At 46.8% G+C, this 24,553-nt stretch overlaps 2 protein-coding genes across 3 annotated transcripts in view; one reads left to right on the top strand and one right to left on the bottom strand.

Moving 5' to 3' along the window:
* The window catches only part of LOC135370767 (beta-1,4-glucuronyltransferase 1-like), a 48,660-nt gene extending 33,276 nt beyond the window's left edge, over positions 1–15,384 (top strand). For both annotated transcript variants that reach the window (XM_064604587.1, XM_064604586.1), the window contains exons 2-3: positions 12,520–13,919; positions 14,857–15,384. In XM_064604587.1, the coding sequence (XP_064460657.1) occupies positions 12,789–13,919; positions 14,857–15,054 (1,329 nt within the window). In that variant the 5' untranslated portion in view covers positions 12,520–12,788 and the 3' untranslated portion in view covers positions 15,055–15,384. The remainder of the gene's footprint in view (positions 1–12,519; positions 13,920–14,856) is intronic.
* A 658-nt stretch (positions 15,385–16,042) lies between these two features.
* Positions 16,043–20,739, bottom strand: LOC135370768 (neuferricin-like). The gene is made up of 4 exons (XM_064604588.1): positions 20,379–20,739; positions 20,178–20,318; positions 19,930–20,116; positions 16,043–16,678 (listed from the first exon to the last, which is right to left on the bottom strand). The coding sequence occupies exons 1-4, from the start codon at positions 20,710–20,712 to the stop codon at positions 16,465–16,467; spliced, it is 876 nt and encodes a 291-aa protein (XP_064460658.1). The 5' UTR covers positions 20,713–20,739; the 3' UTR covers positions 16,043–16,464.
* Between the last annotated feature and the right edge of the window lie 3,814 nt (positions 20,740–24,553).

Here is a 24,553-nt window from a genome sequence, read left to right as displayed (position 1 = left end):
CAAGGTTCGAAACAGATTACACGCGTTCTCCCTTTGCCCAACTCTGATCTGGAGAGAAGGTTGGCTGCCATCCAGATGTATACGGAATGGAACTTTCTTCATGGATACTCCGTAATTATCTTGCATTTGCAGCAATGAGAAACGAAAATTAAATAAGTGACCTTATAGTTTAGGTACACTCACTACGAGGATTGTTTACCTCCTTGTAACTCCTCTACAACCTATACTGTTTCTATGCGATCACATGGGCAATATGTAACACAAACTCGGAAATCTGTTATGCTGTTGACACATTACGACGCCATATATTTGGCGGAATTGAATCGTAGCGGATAATTGATTACTGTATTCGTCATGCAGCGCCCTCAAGGGTAGCGCTCACGTAGCGTATAAAAGCCGCGTAAATGGAGCGGTGCACGCTTAGAAATGAACTTCTACCGCATAGCACGCTCCTAGCCAACCACCATCTCGAATGATATCGTTATCTTCCCTGATTTGTTGAAAACGGTAGGCGTACGCCTCTTTTGTGATAATTATGAACGGCATAAGTGTCACAAAAAAGGCGCACGTCTCCCGTTTTCAACAAGCCAGGGACGATAACGATATCATTGGAGATGATGGTTGGCTAGGAGCGTGCTATGCGGTGAAGTCCATTTTTAAGGGACTGGGAGGTACCCGAGTTCGAATCCCGGTGCCGGCTGTGCTGTCTGGGGTTTTTCCTGGGTTTTCCTCAGACGTTTTCAGACATATGTCTGCACAGTTCCCCTAGAAGTCGGCCCAGGACGCACATTTCCCCAGGGCGTCAGTCGTGACGTTGCCCACATACGTGAGGCCGACAACGGCAAGCCCTTTCACCACCACCACCACCACCACCACCATTTTTAAGAGTGTGGGTGATGCGTAAACATGTGGAATATACCTGCACCCAAAGACTTGGCTGTATAGTATATCCGCCTCCCACTTTTGGCTAGAACGAACTTCATTAACAACAAAAACATATCAGTACCAGCTGAATCAGTTCATAAAAAATAAAATAAATATAAATTAAAAACCACTAAATTTTTTCTTCAACTCTAACTAACTAGTTCATTAAATAAAATACAAAGTCTCGCTAGAATGTTTGCAGCAGCGGATTTCGAATTAACTCGCCACTGAAACACTGTTCAGTCAGTTGCCGGCATTTTTCTTGTCTCAAAAACAGCGGAACATTATCAAACGAGAAGCTGACGACCCGGATGGACGTGTTCTGGACAGCAACACCTCGACGGCGGCTGCTGTCGTTTCAAAGCCCTTTACAGCGCAATTCAGGCGTCTTTTACACGTCCCGCTATCTCCGTTCTTTGTTCATCCTTATACCTCGACGTCATTCTCCGACGTCAAGCGCCGTAGGGGGACGGAAGAAAAAAAAATGTTGACACGTGAGATGCATGAAACACCAGCTCGCACTCGTCTTATACGTGTACGTGCTGCAGGACGCATTGTCTCCAATCCTTTATGCCACTTCACATGTACAGGGTTTCCCAAGAATAAAGTATTTCTTCCGCTCCGTGTAGAAAATACCGCAGGAAGGCAGACGCCGATTCTTTCGTCGACAATGCTCCGAGTGCTTCTTAAAGGGGTACTAAAGTGCAAAAATCTCAATCCATCAAAGTGCCGTTACCTTGACAGCAGTATAAAAGTAACGGTACTCATACGTTGCGTCGTTCGTTATTTGTGCGCAAACGAAACCGCAATTCACGCTCTACCTCTCCTCTCCGTAAGAGCGGGAATGCGGAGAGCGGCCTCCCATTGGTCACCTCAAAACGATCTCCCGCGATGATTGCACTCTAAAAACTGAGGAGGGGGGGGGGGGGTAAGGGGGGAATGACAGGATCGGCTCGCCGTTGTTGGCCACACAGAAGTGGGCGTCTTCACGACTATAGCGCGGGGCGTACGCTTTTTTTTAAAACTGCATAAGCATTCCAAAAAGGCATACGCCTCCCGTTATTAATCATTTAGAGGGCAGAACGATGTCATTCGGGATGGTGATTGGTTAAGAGTGTGCAATGTGGTGAAGTTCTGTTTCTAGAGTGCGGACAAATCGTTTGAGGAGACCAATGACAGGCCGCTCCCCGCATTCCTCTTCTTGAGAAGAGGAGAGGGAGAGCTTAAATTGCGGTTTCGTTGGCGCATAAAGTCACGAACGATGCAACGTATGAGTCCCGTTCTGAGTCCCCGAATTATAATTAGAACACAGATTTGTGGCCATTACGAATTCGGATTATGGTATACAAACTGCGAGTATCATTGCTCACTCCGGGGAAGAACAAAAGACCCCGGCAAATTTTTCTCACAGACTCGTCGATAATCGTGCTTTTTCGCGGCACTAATGTCCGACACCGCACTTGCAATGTAGCCGTTTTCCGCGATGTGACCCATTTCAGTGTCTTCGCCCGCGGCGCCGGTACGTCTATATTGACAGCCTCCATTTGGGCAGTCTGCCCGACTACAAAAGGTGCCTATATCATTGTCTCTGAAAGAGTGAGACATGTCCTTTCCCATTGTGTGCGTGCTCTCCAACAAAAGGAACGATCTGTGGCCTGCTCTCATTGTGCGAGTCCGTCGCACGAACTGATTGTTTCGTAGAATCCGATCGCTTCCCCCCACCCCACCTGATGGGTTCCCGCTAAATTTAGTAGGGTTCGAGTAAATAACAACTTTTGCCATTCTTTGGTTCTTAGTCACTATGCAAGTAGGTCAGCTGCCTGCGCAGCTCTCCAGTATCCCTCTTTCCCCTATTGCCCGTAGAGCACACTTCAAGGTGAGGCGCACGCGGTTTCTTCTGTGGCCCTGTGCAAGGAATACCCTAATATTGCTGTCTTGTGAGTGGGTAAACGCTTTGTCACGTGGATTCTCCAAAACTTACCCTCTCCCCTACCCAGAGATAAACTCTCGTCGTGTACCTACACCCTATGAAAGTAGGTCAGCCTTTCGCGCAGTCCCTCAGCTTTTCCCTTTCTCCTCGTGCACGTTCCAAGGTCGTGCTGAAGACTGGTAGGTGGTGGGTTCGAATCCTACCGCCGGCTGTGCTGTCTGAGGTTTTCCCTGGGTTTTCCGAAGACTTTCCAGACGAATGTCGGCACAGTTCCCCCTGAAGTCGGCCCAGGACGCATACTAACCCCCCTGTCCCCTACTCCTTCCTGCTATCCTCTCTCCGTCTCTCCACATCTGTACGTCGCTCATAGCTACAGTTGCTTCGCGGCGCTAACACCCAATCAAAAAAAATCCTCGTGCACGTTGAAGGGCCTCATTGGATCGCTCTCAAATCGCGCGCCACAACAACTGCACGTGAGGCCCGCGTTGCTTCATCTTTTTCACAGTAGTGTTGTGGCCCATCTGCGAATACCCCCTTACTGCTGCTTTTTGAGTGGACAGACGCTTTGTCACGTACTTTCTCCAAACTTTTTTTTTTCTCTCATGCGCCGAGACGTACCGTCGTAGCGTATACGAGACGTGTTTTGCATGCGAACTCTCTTTGCGAGCTGCGTTTGTTTATTCTGTCTGCTATGTTCCGGTGTATTTGCGTCACGTCATTTGCCTTAGGACAGGAGTTTTGCATCGTGTACGTGTAGTTTTCCCGACTAAACAACATGTAGAGCGTGTGGGCTTACACGTATAAGCAGAAATGATGCACTACACACAAACAGGTAACTGAGTCAACAGGCACATCCGTGGCCGTGAATCATATCGTGCTCACGAGCACGTTCCAGTCAGAACGGCGTAGAACGCGTACAACGCGCAATCTTTGCTGTGCGATGTATTGTTACTGCCCAATCAAATTTTACAAAAACGCTCGCAAAAGGCAGCCGCCGGCCGGGCCCGATCTGCTCGCGTGACGTCAGCAGACCCCGCGTGGCATCAGGCCTGCCTGTGGAGCATCTCATTGGCCACCGAAAATTCGTCTTCTACTGCTACGGCGCCTCGACCACGCCCGTCTACGTCACGAGCACGAGCCGTACGCATTTTGTGTGACAATTAACGTATCTACATAAGTGTCACAAAAAAGCGTACGCCTCCCGTTTTGCATAAATCAAAGGTACGGACGATGTCGTTCAGGGTGATGCACGGTTGACTAAAATCGTGTTGTGCGGTGAAGTTCTGTTTTTAGGGCCCGTGTAGCTTCAATGCAAGATGTGTGTAGCCCGGCAGAAGCTCAGACATCAGGTCGCTGCAGCCTCGCTGGACGGAATGAGTACGCATGCGCCATTTGTTGTCGCATGGTCAGCTCTCACCTAGTATAATAGCGAACATGTTAAGTCAACACTGCAGTCTCGAGATTTGTGCGCAATCATCGGCCTATTCAACCACTTCACCGCGACATATTCACACAGGTACGATTCTGCGACGGTTGAACCAACTAAAGAGCGTCCGAACAGGGCAATAGATATTGCTCGAAGAGCATCGTACGTGACTGCGCACTCGTAAACAAACCACCTCAATGACGCCGTGCAAAGGAGGCACAAATAAACAACCACTGACAAATCTTGCAGGGAGTGAATGAGCTCCCGTCCGTTGTGCCGTTGTGGAATACCTTCAGGGAATGCCACTAACGACCATATCACACAAAGGATCGCGGGGAGCTGAACTAGAAAACCTGCTGCCAGGATACAGACGGGAGCAAGACGGCTTCGTAAGAGAGGGAGGTTGAGCGGTTAAAAGAGGATGTCTGGAGGATTACGTGCCGGCCCGTAGAATGCCAACGCCACATACATAAACAAAGCCCTATCGACGTAATGTAGTCATTACGGATCCGCCAATCACGATTTTGCAGCCGCCACGAGCCACATGAGCAGCCACAGAAAGCCTGTGTTTGAAATCGTCTGCGGCGATTGGCTCCTAGCTAAACGTCATCCCGAGTGACATCGTTCTTCCCCTGATTTGCTAAAAACGGGAGAGGGGGGGGGGGGCGTACGCCAGTTTTGTGGCATTGTGTAGTTCATTATTGCCACAAAAATGGCGTACGCCCCTCATTTTCACCAAATTAAGAGTGAGAACGGTGTCATTCGGGATGATGGCTGGCTAGGAGCGTGCAATGCAGTGAAGCTCTGTCTTTAGAGTCTAGGTGCGGTTGGCTCCGCGGGGCTGGGAAAAGGGGATGTCGACCTCCTCCCCATTGTCCCTCATGGGATGACAGAAGCTTACACAAACGGGTCCGTCACTAACGTTGAATATCGAATTAATTTACGACGCGTTGTATAATTTCTTTTTGCCGGATCGTTATTGCGACGTTACATCGTCGCTACATAATACAGCTATTGTCATCCTCGTGTACATGGCTAATTAAAGAGGCACTAAAGTGAAAAAATATACCTCCTCGGCCTCGCAGAATGAAGGACAGCAATACAAAATGGATGGGATCGCGTTCAAATCGTGTTGCTGCCATGGTAACGGGATCTTTCATCCAGCGAGAAGAATTTTTTGCACTTTAGTGCATTCTTTAATCAATCTTATTAGACTTGTACGAACACCTAGTGTATCACTGTTAAATATCTTCATATTACGCATCGCCCCACGATTTACTTTCGTTTTGTTTCTCAACTATTGCATGCAATTATATAAGGGAGGGAAAGCCTATAATCGCTACTTTCTACGTCAGTGTTCAACCTAAGAATGACAGGTATACGGCTCGCGTCAAAGTCGCTAACTTGAACACAGCTCCAGCCTGCGAAGTGGGAAGAGAGCCACCCTGGCGGCACCTAGCGGAAAACAACGTCTTCATAACGAGGGTCGCCCCCTCTAACTGTAAATAGATGACCAAGAACACCCTCCGCCGTTATTTCTACTAAGCACCACCAAGGACCGCAGGCCCGAATGGCGTTCAAGTTAACGCTGAGCCGAGCTGTACCTTCCAGTGCGCATATTATATTGGCTTCGGACTTTGCTACTATAGCAGACGTCCGCATTTTACTGTCTCCTGTACTGCGTCGTAACGCCAGTTTCCTAAAGCATTCATCGTAGCGTGTAACAGCTTCCCGTCTGATACGGCGGCTATTAACTGAACACCCCCCAACCAGGTTTCACAATATAGCATCAAAGATTGTTTTTCCCTTTATGTTGTAAATTTTTATACTCATGTATTTTTCCACTATTTCGCTGATTCGCTATTTTTGGGTTTCCATGGGAATACAGCAGACGTTTTATACCAACGCGCTCAGATCAACACGCTTGTCGAGTTTCTCCATCCCATAGGGACTGTTTGGAGTATATACCGGGTGTTACAGTTAAATCCTCGGGCTAAATAATTCGCGAACGGGTGCACCAATCGACGAACTTTCTTTTCTACAACTATCTGTCCGATACCACCTACAAGCTGCGCACCGTGTGAATGAGTGGGAGGCGCTCATTATTTAAATAAAAATTCAAATGAGTTTCGTAAGAAAACATAACTTCTAAGGCAGGGCGCTGTCGGCATTAATACCCCTTTTGGGACCTTCAGTGGACACCCTTTAAAGAAAAATCTGCCACCGAAGCGGGTCATTTGTTGCTGCAATTAATTGGTTTCGGTTTTACATATTTTGCCGCGGCTGGTCGCGGTGAAGCGCAAAAGGACGTAATTCATTGGTGGACAAGGGAGTGGAAGAGCGTCCTTTTGCGCTTCACTGTGACCAGCAGCGACAAAAATATGTAAACCGAAACCAATTAATTACTGCAACAAATGACCCGCTTTGGTGGCAGATTTTTCTCCAAAAGCTGTCCACTGAAGGACCCAAAAGGGGTAGTACCCATTTTAATGCCGACAGCGCCCTGCTTTAGAAGTTATGCTATCCTTGTAGGTGGTATTGGACAGATACTTGTAAAAGAGAAAGTTCGCCGATTGGTACATCCGTTCGCGAATTATATTTAGCCCCGAGATTTAACTGAAACACCCGGTATAAGTTGATTGATGTCTTCAGAACGAAGCATAATTTTCGTATAAATGCCTCAGCATAGCAGAAGAGATGAAACGGAACTGACTCGCACGCTGTAGCCCATATACAGTAGGTCAAAAAAGAAGCAAAAAGGGGGAAAATAAAAAAAACATCGAAATTGCCGTCCACCATATAGGTGCACTCGCAGTTTCAGTGCACTGTCACAGTCGACAGAGCGCCGTCGGGTACACAATGAGATGCTATCGCGCGTGAACGCTTGCTCCCTGGGAGGGTCTGTCACACGCACGTTTCTCGTCACTGCGCCATAAGGTGTAGAATGTAGAATTCAATACATCAGTGAATTCTCGCCATTGCTTCTCGTCACGACAGGGACGTCTTCGCCGCTTATTGCGGGAATGGGAAATATGTACGACACAGTTTCGGCGTCCGCAAATACGAGTGATAATGCCAGTGGCGACCTGACCCCCGGGACCAGCCAAACCGGTGCCACTGACGAAATGTCGACCGGCTGCTTTTCTTTTCCTTTCCTTGCTTTTTCTTTTATCTGCCGGCATTTTGCAAATGACTCTTTTCCCAAAGGACGGTGAGGGGGTACTTAGGAAAAGAGGGGGTTCACCTGTCGTTTTGTCTAGTTTTGTCCAGATGACCACTTTAGTATTGGTATCTGATAAGGTGGTTTCTTGCATTTCAAAATATTTTCTCTCTGTCTTTTTTTTTACCTTTCTTTCTGTTGCTTCTTCTTTTTTTCTTCTTCTTCTTCTTTTTACGAAAGAAGGTATGCAAATGCCTGCACTTTCCTCCGGAATTTGGGTTTATCTGTAGCGTTAAACGGGGCTTCCGTTGTATATATATATACAGAGGATGAGCACGTGGAAGACGCTTTTAAACTGGTCGTGAGAGGTCAACCGAAAGCATTCGAGCCAAAAAAGAAAAAAGAAAAAGCAGTGACGGGTCATGCTATGAAATCAATCTAAAAGAGACATATGCATGAAACACGCTTCTTATTTATTAACCGCTCCGGATGTTGCAAGGAAAGTACAACAATACACTGCTGAACACAAGTTCAATGCAACTGACCAAGACTCCGGTATCAACAAGGATGTGAAATAATCGCCCATATTCCTTTCTTTCTTACATTCCCGTGCAGCATCACCCCAACGATGACTTGAATACATATGGCAGTAGTGAGGTGAAAGGAGTGTCGCATAGACCCTACGATCACCCCTTCAAAACGCCCCTATAATAAAAACCCTGTGCAAATGCCTGAGCAGATATAGAGTCGGAACGGTGTCATTAGAGTGTTTTAGTATATCGTACGCTTACGCCTTTGCGTACGTAAGGGATAACGTAGAGGTTCTGCACACTGCGCGCAGCTCTCTTCGTTGTGCGCGTGCGCAGAACCACAAACGCCATCCTTTACGTACGCAAAGGCAAAACTTCCTATTACTTTGCCGGATCGATGTTAGATATCTATTAAAAACATCTATAATATACCTTATCGATCTGTATCGATAAGTTCAGCTATTTTATTCGATGTTTATCGATAATACGGAGCTTTAGAGGTCGTAAGCGATCTACGAAAGACGATACGATAAAGCAATCTGTCAAATCAAAAATCAGCGAACGCGATGTAACCCAGCGCCAAAGGTATCGCTATTTTATCGACGTCAGGGATCCGGTATTTTCCCACCTCTATGAGCACGTCGCGTGTAACCCGTAAGAATATATGGGAGACGGAGGAATGCCCACGCTCGCAAATCACCCGCCGCGAGCCAACGGGCGTGTGCACGTCAATCTGCGCAATCGTTGAGTCAGGACGCATCCGCTGACGATCGATGTCATTCCAGCGGAGGCCGCAATCACGCATAAATCCCAACATATAATAGACGGATGCTTCCCCTATCCTTGACACATTTCCTGGCGCTTCAACAGTCGGGCTTACGGTAAAGTAAAAACAGCAAAGTATTGTTTAACAGGAAAGTGCGTTTCTCTGTATATAATTTGACATTGCGGAAGATATTTTTTTCCTGCGCAGACTTGCCCGGTCTATTGAATTCCGTGAGCAGTACGGTGTCCGACTAGCGGTGGTAGCCAAGGTTGTGCCGCGGTGGGTTTGAAAATCCCACCGCCGGCTATGCTGTCTGAAGTCTTTCCTAGATTTTTCCGGCAGACATTCCGTACGAATGTTGGCACAGTTCCCCATGAAGTCTGTCCAGGACGTACGCAAACCCTCCTGTCCCCTACTCTTTCCTGCTGTCCTCTCCCCATCTGTCCACGTCTGTTCGCCGCGCATAGCAACAGCTGCTTCGCGGCGGTAACACGGAATAAAAAAAGTACGGTTCCATATTTTCGGAGTTCCGCTTTTCCTTTTTTTCCTTCTTCGTGGGTTGCTTTTCGGAAGAGAACGGGGCTACAGCGACACACAGAGGAGATACATAGAGACGGAGGAAACACGCGGACCATGTTGTCTGTGTTTTTTTCCCTGTCACGGGGTTACTCGAGAAAGATGCAGCCCGCCACTAGTGTGTTCAGTGTGTTCAGTGTGTGAATGTGAGCGTGACTGGCAACAATGTTAAGAGATGAGGCCACCGGCCACGACTTTTGCATCCCCTCCACAGCACCTGCAATTTGGAAGTTAGCGGTGGCGCTGCTCATCGGTCATCATAAGCATAATTATTGTAATACCTTGTACTTCAGCTTATCCTAGGATTTCTGTACTAGCGGTGCATGTCCCACGGGAGATGCTTTCTTGCTAAATTTGTAAATTGATCATAGTCATCATTCTCCGCCTCTCCGCCTTTTTCGTGGGGGGCTGTTGCTGTCGTCTGCTATGGTCGTAAGTTCGCTTCTGCATGTTCGAAATTCAAATTTCCACTGTCCAGTCATGGTGGAGATGTCGCGGTGTGACGGTCGCGGATAATGCGGACGGGCTCCTGCACCTTCTGCATAGGAGTTGGCTATTCTGACCTATGACATGGTCGGTATAATAGTAGGTCGTGATTGAGGCAATGTCGTCTGCAGGCATTGTCGTCTGCTTCAAACTCATGCTTTCTGTGGCTTCTATTGGCTGTCCATGTGGCTGATGGCGGCTTGTCTCCATAGCTACCATGTTTCATTCAGCTACAATGACGTTGCTTCTTGCTTTTCGGTTTTTTTTTTACGTATTATCCGAAAACCGGAGAACAGGCGGCGGCTGTGAAATAGCATACGATGTGATTTCTCACTTCAATAGTGTCTGTCCGCGAAGTCATGAACGTGTTCCAAAAGAGTTCAGGGTGAAACCCTTCTTCCAATGCATTAATAATGAAGTGGCAATGGCCGGTAAAGTATAGCCCGTTGAATTCTGGTCACGTACTGCAAATACTTGAAAAACACCGCGACAGGCGTTTTTCCGACTTTCTCATGTGCACCTCGTATCAACAATTCATCTTATCATTATCATCGTCATGTACCCGTTGTCGTTTACCCGTGTCACGTTACTGATGTTTGCATCAACATGAGTTGTCAACCGGCTACACGGGGTTTTCTCAATACGACTAGTCATCAAGGCGTGGCTTTCCTTATCGGTTACTTGAGCCTCCCAAACCGAATTAAAATAAACTAATTGACGAATTAACAAATTAAATTACTTTTTGGTAGGGCATACTTCTAGCAAAGGCGCAACCATGAATACAAGCTGAAATACAGTGCGACACGAGGCGCCACACTTTTTTCAACAATATTTATTCACGTTCCCTTTCCTTGGCAAATAACGTCGCAGAAAGCGTGTATTTGTCCCCAGTGTTTTGCGTTGTGTTCGTGGTTGCGTTTTCGCTTGAAGAATCCCAAATCGAAGTTTTTCAGTCCAGTCCGAATCACTAAACTTTTACCCGCATATGGGTTTTTTTCTTTTTGCGTAATCCGTAAACCCGGTTACTCTTGGTAACTCGGTAACTCGTAAACACTTGGTTACTCAGTCTCCTGGAAACATCCCTTGCCGTTGTAATCGGACAATAACAACTCAGTTTAAAGACATCGTATAAGCTAAATTGTTGCCACTCTTTTGCCGCTACAAGTATACCAGATAACAAAGTCAAAAGGGTGTACAGCAATCGTCACAGCGTCGTGACATGCGACTAATTTACAGAGTAAAGGCTCCCCGAGAGACCAAAGTTTAATGTAACTGCCAAAAATATGTTAGCACGCTCTGGTCTAGGATACATCTTTGTATGCATGGTAAATACATGTTGGTAAAAAACACAGGTGCTATTTACAGCTCTTACTGAGAGAAGCTCTTAAAGAAAGACGGAGGGCTGGAAAATCTAGGAAGGATGAAGATCGGAAAAAAAATTAAGAAATCCAGCAGCAAAGACGCAGAATAACACATCTGCATATTTTTATTCCTTTGCTGCAGTTCTCCGCAAATTCTTGTCGGAGTAAACTCTTGGTAACGTTATCGTGCCTATCTGAACCAATCGCAGTCGTGTGTTACTCAGAATCTTATCCGCTGATTGGTTCCGTTCCGGTTGATGCGGTTCGAGGCAAGCAACGTTACTAACGATTTGCTAAAACTCTCTTAGCTGGCAGTTTTCGTTTTTCGGCGCTACCCCCCTTTTGCTTCTTCCAGCCATATCTCTCTTCCAAGCAAAGATAGCACATCAGGAAAGCGATGTAGGACTGGTATAGCTGTGGAATACTCACTCTGCTCGTTCAGCTCGATTTAAGCGTTGTGTTTCGTCCTTCTTTCAACTGGAGTCACTACTTTCAACATGGCAGACGACAGGAAATGACACAGGCTGTGTCGACTGCTAGGTGCGCACCCCTGATATCGCGGCACCGTGCAAATGCTCAAGAACACACGGCAGAACTTCTGCCCCATGAGCAGTTTTGTGCTTCTTCCACTAGGAATATCCTGTGTGGATGTCGCTCGTGTGGATACAAGTGCGCACGCAGACGACTCCCGTCTACGTCTTTGCCTGTCGTCTGCCACGAAAAGACACGACTCTAAACGCTCGCGCGTACGTGGGAGCAGAAAACTATGATGTTTTTCCCGCCTTCTATAGGGAACGTCGCCAGCAGGAATACGCGGTTTTGACGCTGTCTTTAGTAGTACAACTCGCGTTCAGCAGCGGACGCTCGAACTTGAGATATACGTATGTGGCTGCTGCCAGTATTCGACTAGTGAGCGTGGCACGGGATAGATCGATTGTTGATCTGTACCTAGGCAGGACACAACACATTGTTCTGATACATAGGGGCGGGTGGCATGGCGCCTTACCAGTAGAATGCTTCAGTTCGTTGCACCAGATAAGCACAAAGATAACTGAAAAGTCAATCAGTATCGTCCTTACGCAGTCATACTTCTGATCCAATATCGCGTGCAGTCGTCGCAGTTTTGTCTTTATTTTGGCCTTCGCTTGCTACCACTCGTTCACCGGGAGGTTCTGTGTACATTTGAGACAAGTGGTACATTCGTACCTCTGAAGCCCGCTGTTACGCATACTTCTAAGCCCACGGTGCTCGTGAAGATGCAGGGCAGGGACTAACCCTCCTGTACAGAAGTCACTGTCAATGACTTGCAATATCGTGCAGCTTTCGCATTTATTTACACACTGCGTGCTCTTCATTTCAGGTCATTCCACGTGATTTGCTTCCGTGCTCCCAGCAGAAGATGATGGACAGAACGCGCAACGTCGCTTCCTGTACAAGGACACGGCTGGAAGACAGCAGATCAACGTTAACGTAGTCCACGCACGGTTCTTCAGCCTTCCAGCGTCGGCGACAGCAGTGCCACCTGCGTGCCATACCACGATGTCGTATCTCGACACACGTGGAAGGAATGATCGACGACAAGAGTGTTTTGAATGTTGGCGTGCTAGATAACAACTCTACTCGTAGAAAATGACAAACGGACGACCAGAATTTCGTTTCGCCTATCGAGCATTCATCACCCTCAACATTCTCCTTGCCGTTTACAACATGGTCTGCTTCCACTTACCGCGAAGCGATCCCAATCCTTGCGTTCTTATGGTTGTGAACGAGACGCGAACCGTCATCAGGCCCCCTGCCCCACAGCAGAAGCAGTACAGCGACAGCAAGCCACCTCAATTTCAGAACAGACAGCCGCTACAGTCGAAGCAAATGTCGACGAACGCTTTGCCGGTAACCGTCGAAAAGAGGGGCCCTTTCGTCATCCGCAGCAACTACATTGTGGGCGACGAAGCTGCAGGGTACGACGCAACGGTGACACTCACCACGCAAGCGACGCATGACTTTCTGCACCACACGCCCGTACTGTGCAGACGATGGCAAGGACCCATTTCCGTGAGCCTGTACGTGCCCGGGACCGAGTACGAAATCGCCATCAACAAAGTACTGTTCCTACGAACCTGCAGTGATCCGTGTGTGCGCGCAAACGTCACGTGGCATATCGTGTACAGTACGGAACACCCCCCAAAGACAGACCTGTTAACAGCTAGTCCGGAAGAGTTGGCAAACACGAGGCCCAACTGCTCCGACGACATCATGCATCGCCAGTACGCAAACTATCGCGCGGAGCACAAGCTAACCTATCCTATTAACGTACTTCGAAATTCTGCACGAAGAGCCGCTAAGACGAGGTACATCCTGGCTTCCGACATCGAACTCTATCCCAGTGGCAACGTCATTCCTCGTTTCCTGGACATGGTGCATCAACGTCGCAACGCCAGCGCCCATCAGGTGTACGTGCTTCCCATATTTGAAGTGAAAGCTTCTCTGACGGCGCCACTGACTAAGAAAGTGCTGGTGGACATGATGCGCAACAAGTCTGCAGTGTTCTTCCACAAGTGGGTGTGCGAAGAGTGTCAGAAGTTCCCGAAGAGGGACGAGTGGCTGAGGAACATTCCTCCAGAGAACTCTCTAGGTGTGTTCACGACAACGAAGAGGGACAAGAGTAAACGGTCCTGGGAGCCCATATACATCGGCACCAATGCGGACCCTTTCTATGCAGAAGAGCTCACCTGGGAAGGCAAGAGGGACAAGATGGCACAGGTGAGACAGCACAAGGTTGGATGCATGACCATTCCCAGGATTTTTTTCCGGGGGAGGGCAAAGAGCTTCAATGGCCCCCTCTAGGAATGCCCATGGGCTGGATGCAGGGTTGTTGTGTTGGAAAGTGTGGAACACACAAACATGTGAACATAACACGAGGCGCAAGATGCGTGGTAAGATTTGTCGTCACTGTCTGGATAAAGGACTTAAAAGTCCTTTAAAACCCCCATAACAGGGTACAAAATAGCAGTGAAAATGAAAGGTTTATTTGGCTCGGAACAAGAGCTGTAATGCTCGTAAAATCACTCCTGTGGGCCTATAAAAGCTGGTTACAGAAGTTTGCTTCATAGCACAACTGCATCGCACAGAAAAAGTTCTCCATGTAGGTCATATGGGCATGGTCATATGCTGTTGATCTTGTTCTTGACTAGAACTGACACTGTTGCTGGCTTAAACACCTGCAAACTGCACAGCTATCTATATCAATCTATATATAGACCACTCTTTCACTATCAGAAAAAAAAGAAAGAAAAGAACCAAATAAGTAACCAGCACTTCGTAATTCATCCGGCACACTAACAGAGTCAGAGAGTTCAAAATTGTAGATCACTCAGCACAAGCAAACAATCTTCTAAGAACATACTGCAATTTGTACAGTATCACTATAGCCCATATTGCTGTATTATTTATGATAGTACGTCTATATATATCATTCTTCTGTCACCATGCACTGGCTGACTTGGCTAATCAGTGGCTGTGGGTAGTTTGTTAAATGCCATGAAAAAAAGAAAAAGTGCTGGTAGGTGATCATTTGGAGATGATATTTTGGTGAATACCAAGAACCCTATTGATTTTGAGCACTATTTTATGCATGTATTTACCACTGGTCCACATGGCTGCACCCAACAAATATTTATGGACAACACCTTTCTTCCAGAGCTACCAGCTGTGCCTCATGGGATACGACTTCAACATCGTCGACAATGCCTTCCTAGTTCATGCTCCAGGCATCAAAACCATAGTTGCAAGCGAAGAAAAGCGTAGAGCACCCTTTGTGAAAGTAAACAACATGCATCATGCCCGTCTAATGAATAATCTCAAGAGCAAGTATGCGAAGAATGCTGCAAATTGCTGAAAGGCTTACTAAAAGTGGTGGAGCATACTACAAACGTTAAAAAAAAAAAAGACTTTATCATAGTCCTTTTGCTATAGAATGTCTTACTATACTTGCTCCCGTTGGAGCCTGTGCAGTATTTTTTTATAAAAGTGTTCCTTCAAGTCGTCTTCAAGGGGCACACTATAAGGTGTCTATCATATTTATTTCTTTTGCTGTCGTATGTGCTCCCTCTAATGAAGCAGGTGAATTTACAACGGAGATTTTATGCTGGGCAAAGTGTGCAAGACAATATGCAAGAAGTGTCAATAAAAGAAAGGCTTGCAAGATGTTGCAGGCCACGCCCCTTTATTGCAAAAATCAATGGTCTTCATCAGTCCAACAGTGGAATCAACAGTTCCACAAGTACAAAAATAGGTTGACCTCGGCATCCAGACGGGCCTGAGTCACCATTTTCCCACATATTCCTTTCTCTTCAGCGCGCCAAACTCGCAGAAATCCACATGGTGACCCACTGTTACCAGCATAAAAAATGCCACATCCAAACCTTAAGTTGAAGGAGAACTTGTCTGGCTACATTGTGCTCCAAAGTTGGCCCCATAGCCAATTTTATTTTGCTACGAATCCAATCCAACCAAGTCCAATCTGAAGACATTATGGAATGCGCACAAAAGACAAGGACGAAGGATGGGGATGACACCGGCGCGTTAGTCAGCTGTCCGTGGCCTTATCGGAAAGGGAGGTCGTCTTCGATGAAAGATGAAAGTGAAGGTCGTCTTCCTTGATAGCAGTGCATGGAATTTCTGTAGGTGGCACTGCAGTGTTTCTGGCGTGCGTGCGTGTTTTCTTCGTCACATTAAACTAAGTTGTGAGTTGCGCCGGTGTTGTCCCCATCCTTCGTCCTTGTCTATTGTGCGCATTCCATAATGTCTTACGTATACCAACTAGCTCAACGTCTTTTGTTATTCCAATCTCAACCCTAGATGCCACAGCTGGAACATTTCACGACTGTTTAAACGGTTTTATTCACGCACTTTAGAAACTTTTATTGATTATAAACACTGGGAACACTCCACAAGACTACTCTGGATCACAATGTGGCAGCTTCAGTCAACAGAAAGTGGTTTGCGACAACCTTGGGTAACCCGTCTACGTCAATGCCCATTTGCAAACCACAATACAAATGTGACGAGAAATCAACGGTGAATTCCATGTTAGGCAGTTAGATATCCATGCACAACGTATGCAACATGTTATCAAAGTTGAGTACAAACAAAGAACAACAACAATGGACATAACAAGCAATAGGCTCTGAACACACGCTAGTGGTGGTGTTGCGAGTAAAACAGTTCTCATGTAGTCACTGGTGAGTGGAAGTTTGAAAGCCCAAGGAGAAGTCAAAATTAAAAATACGCTCGTCTGTGCTCACCATCATGTACCTAGCTTGCAAGTGTCCGATGTCGGCACACAGCCTGGGTATTCTTTGAGGTGCGGGTGGTCGAGATCACCCCGGTTCTTGTGGTCGGTGGCCGTGGGATTGTCCGAAGGTGGTCCCGTATTTCGAACACACACACACCTCGGGTCGGGTTTCCCGGGCTCAAAATATTGCCGCGGTACTCCCACCCAGTCCCGTTCGATGCCACCGCTGAAAAGGTATGACATACAAGTTTTATTGGGTGATTTTGCTGATATGCTCACTTCCGTGAAATGGTCACAAAATTGTAATTCTTTGAAACAGTATAGGAAAATTTGTCACAGGCACCAAGTGACGAGGCTCTGCGATTTGGCAAAGGCAGGTATGTATAGGCATGCCACCCAACACACAGCCAAATTAAAAGCACTAAAACCACAGTGCTGGGAAAAAGACAAGGACGAAACAAATGAGACATGACCAGGGTGTTGAGCCGAAAGGTTTTTTCATTTCCGTTCAAAGAAAACGGTTCAGATCCGGTTCAGCACCTGAGTAACAAAATAATGGTTCAAAACCAGTTCGAACCGGTTCAGTTTCACACGGTGTAAGGGAGAACTGATTGCTGCAAAAACAATCTCTGTAATTCTTTCCAACAGAGAATGAAGTAAAGAGAGAGGCTACAAGGTCCTACCATGTGACTTATAGACAAGAACCAGGAGCCCGTCTTGCGCTCTGGCGCACTGTTGTAACGTGAGGCTTCTAAAGTTTCCTACCCAAACACCCATGGATGCCATGTATTGTGCACTTGAGGTCTCGCATTACGTACCCTTGAGTGTTGAATAGTTCAATTGTCTATCTGTTCCGAAAACCGAAAACATATTTTCGGTTTCCCTCTGGAGCACAAAGTTTCAATTTTCGTTCTGTTCTGGCTCGCCCCAAAATAAAATTTGCTCAACATTTAATCATTAGCATTAGGACTGACATTGAGATCACAAGACCAGGTTGTCACGGCTCACGGTCATTGCAAAGAGAAGAGCCGGCAGCTGTAGTCTTCATCGGTTGGCTCAACCCGCAACCGTACCTGACAATTTCTCCGCACCACACATTTGCTTTTCGCTTTAGTTTCGAAGGCATTACAAGCATCAGTGGCAACCCACAATGTGTTATCTCCGGAGAATTATTGTGAAACAGTTGAATTCGGGAAACCTCAAGCGACATCTTGCGACGAAACAATAGCCAGTAAAATAAATTATAACTAAACAATTAAATAATCGGTCATGCCGAACAAATATTTGGTACTCGTACGACATCTAGTTCGCCCCACTCACTTCTACACGTTCGCCCTACTGTAGTCGTGAGGTCCTGCTGGCACGACCACAGTTGAGAACCACCAACCTAAAGTTCTGTATCTATTACTTAGAATGGTAGAGTGTTCTTTTAATCTTTTATTTGGACATCTGGATGCCTGTCTAGCATAGCATTTGCTACATCTCCAATCTTTACTACAAAGAATTTACTGCACCGCCAAAATCATACTTCCCTGCAGCATGTGAGCTGTGGTTACTGGCGAGTTACGAAGCTTGGCAAACAGCCAGGTTTAGTACAGGTTTGTAGGTGAGGGCGTATACGTTCACGGAAGCAGTTCTTGTTCTGCCTCCTGTACATGTGTATACGGCCCTCCCCTACATATCATGTCGGAGGCCACCGCTCCTACAACTGCGCATAGGTATGAAATATTTTATGTATGTGCAGAGATGGTATAAAGTACAGGATGTGAAGCGTTGCGAAGAGATTTGGATCCCTCAGCCACTGTGCTACGCACTATGCGTATCCCTGTATGAAACTTAGCTTTGTTTCTTGACAGAACAATCTATCGGTCATAAATGCATCCCAATCTATGTAGTTGAGAATAAAAATCTGGAACGACTGCAACAGCAAGACAACTGAAGCGTTAGGACCACAATAAAAGAAAATGTGTGCAAATTTTTAGTGCACAATTTGAGGTGCTTCTGAAAGAAAGATTTTGAAAAAGATAACATTTCTTTGAGACGGAGGTACAAGAGAGACACAAGACAGCGCATTAAGTACGCAGCACAGGACAGGTCTTGTCCTGCGCCTCTTTCTCCTAATTTTCAGCGAAATGTTACTTCGTTCAAGTCTACACTAGCTTGCTTATGTCCTCCTTTTATGTTCAACATTACACCTGAATGTTGCATCAACATCTCGGGCCACAGAATCATACCTCGTTAGACCTTGCTCATGAGCATGCTCATTCATGTTCACTCATGTTCAATGTGGGGAATGAGTTGAGCATGACTGAACAAACGGAGAGCTGTTGTGTGCGGTAACGAAAGCAAACGGAGAGCTATAGTGAGCGGTAACGAAAGCCTCCAGATTTCCGTGGATGCTCACGGAGATCTGGATCACGTGGATGTGGAGAGCATCCACGGAAATCTGGAGGCTCTGTAGACCAGCATGACGAGTACCACTAAGGGTGGGTTCACACAAGGGACGCATCCCTGGGATAGGTCCGCAGATGGTGTAAACGTCACAGCCTATGTCATCAAAATGTGCGTCTTCTCCGATCCGCGGAGGACCGGAATCCCACCGCGGACCATTTGTCTCCGAGCCACAAACAGCCCCCGTGTTGTCATGGGACTTAAGGACGGAGCAAAGTCTTTCGACTTTTTTTTTCTTCTTTCGAGAGGCTGTTTTACAGCTCTGACTGCTGAAGCAGAGATGATGAAGAGAAATCGCGTACGGGCAAGAAAAAAAAAAAGAGGAAAACGATGGTTTTGCTACGAGCCAGCAGATCTCCAACTACGAAGTCCACCATAGCATGGCGTTGAAATGTGACCTTACTGCATCATACAACAACAACAGAGAAATTATGATTATGACAGATGTTGCATAAGCATGTGTCACTTTGTACTATAAATAGCTTTCAAGAACTGACAGTTGTCTGTTTCCTTCACTAAAAACTCAGTGCACTTTGAGTTCTTTCTTCTCAACGAAGTGGACATTTTATGATTCCGCGGCACAGCAACCCCGCTCCAACGCAAAGGCGTCCGCGAAATGTGTGCTGTCATTGACAATAGCAGTTTCTTTTTTACTTCGCTAGTGCGGTGGTTCCCTGCATTGTGGAATGCTGGAGATGCAATGTACCCCAACATACAAAATCTTTTTTTTTTTTTTCTATTCAACCACAGCCCAGAAAAGTAAGAAAGCTCGTTCACGCAGCCTGATAAGTGCTGTTGGAGATCGATTTATCTGCTCCCATCCCTCATCCCGTGTGAATGCTCGTCGGGGACGGGGAATCCTTTGTCCACGTGACGTCACCGCCCGCCGCGGACTTATCTCGGGGATGCATCCCCGTGGCAAATGAGCTGAGCATGAGTTAGCAATCAGCGAGATGAGCAGGGGGGTAGTGAGTGAGCATGACTGCGCAGAAGTCACAAGTGCCAACCTCTGGTCGCAATACATACCTCTTCTTGCTGCACCACAGTATAGTGCCAGTGTGCTGTGCCCACTCGGAGTTGCACGGTGGGAACCTCTCTTCTGCAGCCTTATCCTTGATTCGTTTTTCTTTTGCTCGCTCTATAGCTGCCAGCACAGCCTTGAGCTCCTCGGTAGGTCGCCCCTCATTTGTATAGTAACGTCCAGAAAGTTTCCCTGAAGGTTGGCAACACCACGAGTGTAAATTCATGAAAGAGAAGATGGCATACCGGCTTACCTACAAACTTGTATTCAGTTTCATAAAAGTCGACCCATTCTTTGAATGACAGAAGAGAATCGTCTTCGACGCCAGTCAAGTCATCGGAAAGGCCGGCTTCGCTAAAGTCGCCAGTGATGTACGCTCGAGAAGCGTCACGCCCTGTCGCGAATCATGACAAGAGTTCGCTTCTGGTGTACGACGACGAGAACATCCTATTACCTGCAAAATGTGAATATCCTCCTCCTGGTCGATAATGCTCCGCTCCTTTTTGTACGTCGTACACTCGTCCAAGAACAGCAAGGTATACTCCCCGACTGTTAGCGGAGCCGTCGTACGCTTCGAGCATTTCGGAACTGAACACGCCATCGGCGAGATAGTGTGCAGGATCTGTGCGCCAAAATACCTTGTAAGCTTTTGTTTTCAATGCCCTTACTGCCTTGTGTGCTCGCGGGAAGGTGTCCTTCAACGCTGGTTCCAAATGTACCAATACAAGGGCGAGTAGAGCTACACAGGCAGACACGCAATAAAACGCCTTCAAACTAACCACCGCCATGTTATATTCCCCTTCTCTTTTCCGCGTTTTTTTTTTTTTTTTTCTCTCTCTTTTTTTTTAGACGGAAGTGGACGGAAGGACGGAAGCGCACAGGTGCAGGAAACCGACGTAAGAGGTCAGTGGCAGCGGCGACATGTGCGGCCGCCGCCGAGGAAGGAACAACGGAATGACGGAACATTATTTATTTATTTAATTCAGTTTACGTATGGTCTGCGTTGGCCATTTCTCGCTGTCTATGATGGAATATGTGGTGCAAGCGCGTGCGCCTCCGACTAAGACACTCCAGCTGCGATGAAAGATGAAAGTCACTGAAACGGTTAGCCAGCTGTAGGGATCGAACCCACATCTCCTGGATTTTCGGTCCAGGGCTCTACCTGCGAGCCTACCTTACTCTAGCTGCGTTTCTTTCCTTTTACCTGTAACTCCTGAACTAAGGAGTGCAACATTCTCGCATTATTTTTGTCATGCACACTGCACCTGCGCGTCCTCATTCCTTTTGGTGAAGTACTGACCTAGTTGTGCACAAGTTCTCGATTTTCTTTCACGCCAACACCGACATCATTCATAGTGATTGGGCAATGATATGTAATCGGTGTCGAACCGCAAAAAGTGCGGGTTCGGTTCGTGTTCGCATTGCTTGGGTTTCGTTCCTGTTCGACCGCACCAAACATCGAACCTGTTCAACGCTTCCGTTTCCCACAAAACTGCTTGTATCAGGAAATGCGTGGCTAATGGACTTTTTTTTACAACGGCTTATGCGCATGACCTTGAGGCGCCGGAGAGGGTTATCACCGTCTTCATTAGATGGCGCAGTATGGAGACGACAGAGTGGGGACCAGTGGTGAGACGTGAGACTACACGAACGGCGCGAGCTCGTCGTTCCCACCCCTGACCGGTTTCGGTACTTCGCGCTACCCACGTGGATTTGTTTTGACGCGCTCCGAGCGTAGTTCGCTGGAAAGCCGCTAGGATCCCAATAAACCATATATATCCCAGGTACATCCTGGCGATATCGCAAATTGGATGTTAGGATATCCATGGGAGCTTCACAGAGAGCCCGTTTACGTAGAAAGTACATCCATGCGACTGCCAGATTCCTACTGTTTTCACATCCCAGAACCGTCGCATAGACATCTATTTTGGATATTTGGATGTTCCAGGGATATTTTAAAATTTATGCTATTTTTGCATTGAATCAATTTGAAATTGATAGTTATTGAATGCTGTAGCAAATAAATGCTGCACACAGTAATTAAACAAAAAGGCATCTACTTTGTGCAGCACACCCCGCTTGTGGAGAGCTGCACAGCGACCTTTCGGCCCTAATCCAAGACCAATGCAGACCACAGGTTAATAAATGTGCTCCGGCCTTTCACCATATCAGACTCAGGCTCGCTTTTTGGCCCCTCCACCGCGTACGCGGATTTCAAGAGATACCAGAGCGAGCATATACTGAAATACAAATTGTTGGAGTACGTGCGTCAAGTGTAGCGTGGCGTATCACATTTGCAACGGTGACAACGTCTTTACAGCTAATTTGTGAGTCTGCAAACCACGTCAGCTTATACCTGCGAACGTTCCTGACACCCCATCCTAGCATCTATCGTGTTTTTAACTCAAGCTACCACCTATAGTGTGATTACTTGGTAAATAACGTAGTAAACCCCAAAATTTTCCCCGTTTGCTTACGTCATGCCACTAACAGTCACGTGTCGTAGATGTCTTCGAAAAATAACGCGCGATTGCTTCCTTCTTTTTACATCTACGAGACGTCCCAGGGATATACAAAGTAAGACACTTTTCGAAGTCACATTGTGGACGTACAGGTAATGTCGCATAGACGTGGCGGATATGTGCGACGTGTGCGACCTTTGTGGGACGTACCTAGGATATTTCTGGTTTACTGGGATACGACGCGCATGTGGAAAACGTCCATAGCTTACTGCTGTTGTCTGCATTGACGTTTTCGGTGGCCAGGGGCTCCCTTTAGCGAGAGAAATGATAGAAATGAATAAACACTTGCAAATAGCGTCCACGCTGATGAAGCGGTGTAGTCCTGCTAATGTCTGTTCCCAAGACCGATTTTTCACACGCACAGTGGAAGCCAAATAAGGTACGCAGCCTTTTACATACACCCGGTACTGGGCCGGCAAGTGAATCGATCTGAAACCGTTCTGAAGCATGTCAAAAATAAGTCTGTAGGCATTGCTGTGTCCGAGTTCTCAGTGTACCAGTTAATCCAACACAACGGTGCGGTGGTGGTGACGAACACCGGCTTGCCGTTGTTGGCCTCCTTACGTGGACAGCGTCACGACTGTAGCCAGGATGAGATGGGATGATGTGATAACAGGCGACGGAATTATGACGGCCGAAAGTTAAGATCTAGGGCAGTCACTGCCAGAATTGGTGAGAAGTCCGAGCAGTACTCATAGTCTTTTAGCGAGGCCAGGTTCCTGGAGAAAGCAGACGAGGCTGCGAATTTGGAGATCGAGTGCACTGTAATTTGTGCACTGTGCACTGTGAAATGCACTGTAATTTCACATGGATGTGCGAAACGTCTGGAACTTGTGCACAGTACACTACATATGTAAAGTTTCGGAGAATCATCTGGTGGAGTGGACACATCAAATGGTAGGTGCATTGAGGGTCATTAATATCCAAGTGATACATTCTTGGGATATTCCTGGGAATGTCCAAAGGGGTACCACGGGGACATGCATGTGCCTACCCAGGGACATTTCTGGAATGTCTTATTCTTTATTTTATGCTCACTTCTTTTATGTCCGAACGGTTTCGTTGCGAACTGGCTACCGCTATTATTTTTTCCGGTTCTGCTCCGGTTCGAGTTCAATAGTGCCATGAAAATTTAGGTTCGGGTTCGGCTCAGGCAAAGATAACGGTTCGGGTACGGTTTTCGATTCGGGTTCGGTTCCACACCCTGGATGTGATGTGATGTTAAGTTTGATGTTGACTGGTGGGCAATGAGCTGATGTGATGTTGAGTTTGATGTCGAGTGATGGACAATGATGTGATGTGGTGTTGAATGATGGGCAATGATGTGATGTTGAGCTTCATGTTAATGATGAGTAATGAACTAATGATGTGATGGTGATGTTGTGTGTGATGTTTAATTATTGGTTGTTGACCCTCAAATGAGTTGAACCATGTTGAATCATGGTGCCAGTCTCTGGCAGCATGATACAGGGGGTGTCGCTCGCTTTAAAGGGCTCTGCTCCCACCTATTTCGAATTTTGTTGTGGCCTTTGTTACAATCCCAATAGAATATGGCAGACCATAAGTTGTCAATAATATGTCTTTGGCGTCATGACTGAAGAGGTTTCGTTCGACTCCGCTGCCGCCATAAGAGTCAATAGTAATTCAAATTACATTGCACCGCTGTGCTCCTGGTAGAAATTAAGCAACATTCCTAAACGCCTGTGCACCGCCCGTTTAAGCTGCAATATGCCGGTGGTTGAACCATATAAGTCCCAAAGGATACACACCACATAATCATGCACTGCCCAGAATATAGCCAAGCAAGACTTAAACTCCAACAGACTAGCGGCACTGGACAATAGGCCTTTCTCCTTTTGCAAAATTACCGGAAGATGGCCCACAAGGCACCAACAATCCAAAGCACTGAAAGCTGCTCGCATCTTATTTTCAGACTGAAGTCCTTTAGTTTCTTACGGGTGAAGGCAATGTAAACTGTCTTTTCTAAGCAGAGTTACATTGCACGTTCTTCTAGAAAACAAGCGATGGTTTCCAAAGCATGTTCAAGTGTTGTCTTGATGTAATTGGTGTATACTGTCCTGACACCCATATACATAGATCATCTGCA

This window comes from Ornithodoros turicata, chromosome 10, assembly GCF_037126465.1.
Source record: "Ornithodoros turicata isolate Travis chromosome 10, ASM3712646v1, whole genome shotgun sequence".
NCBI lineage: Eukaryota > Metazoa > Arthropoda > Arachnida > Ixodida > Argasidae > Ornithodoros > Ornithodoros turicata.
Note: the sequence above shows the minus strand (reverse complement) of the source record. Positions and strands in the feature narration are given on the sequence as shown.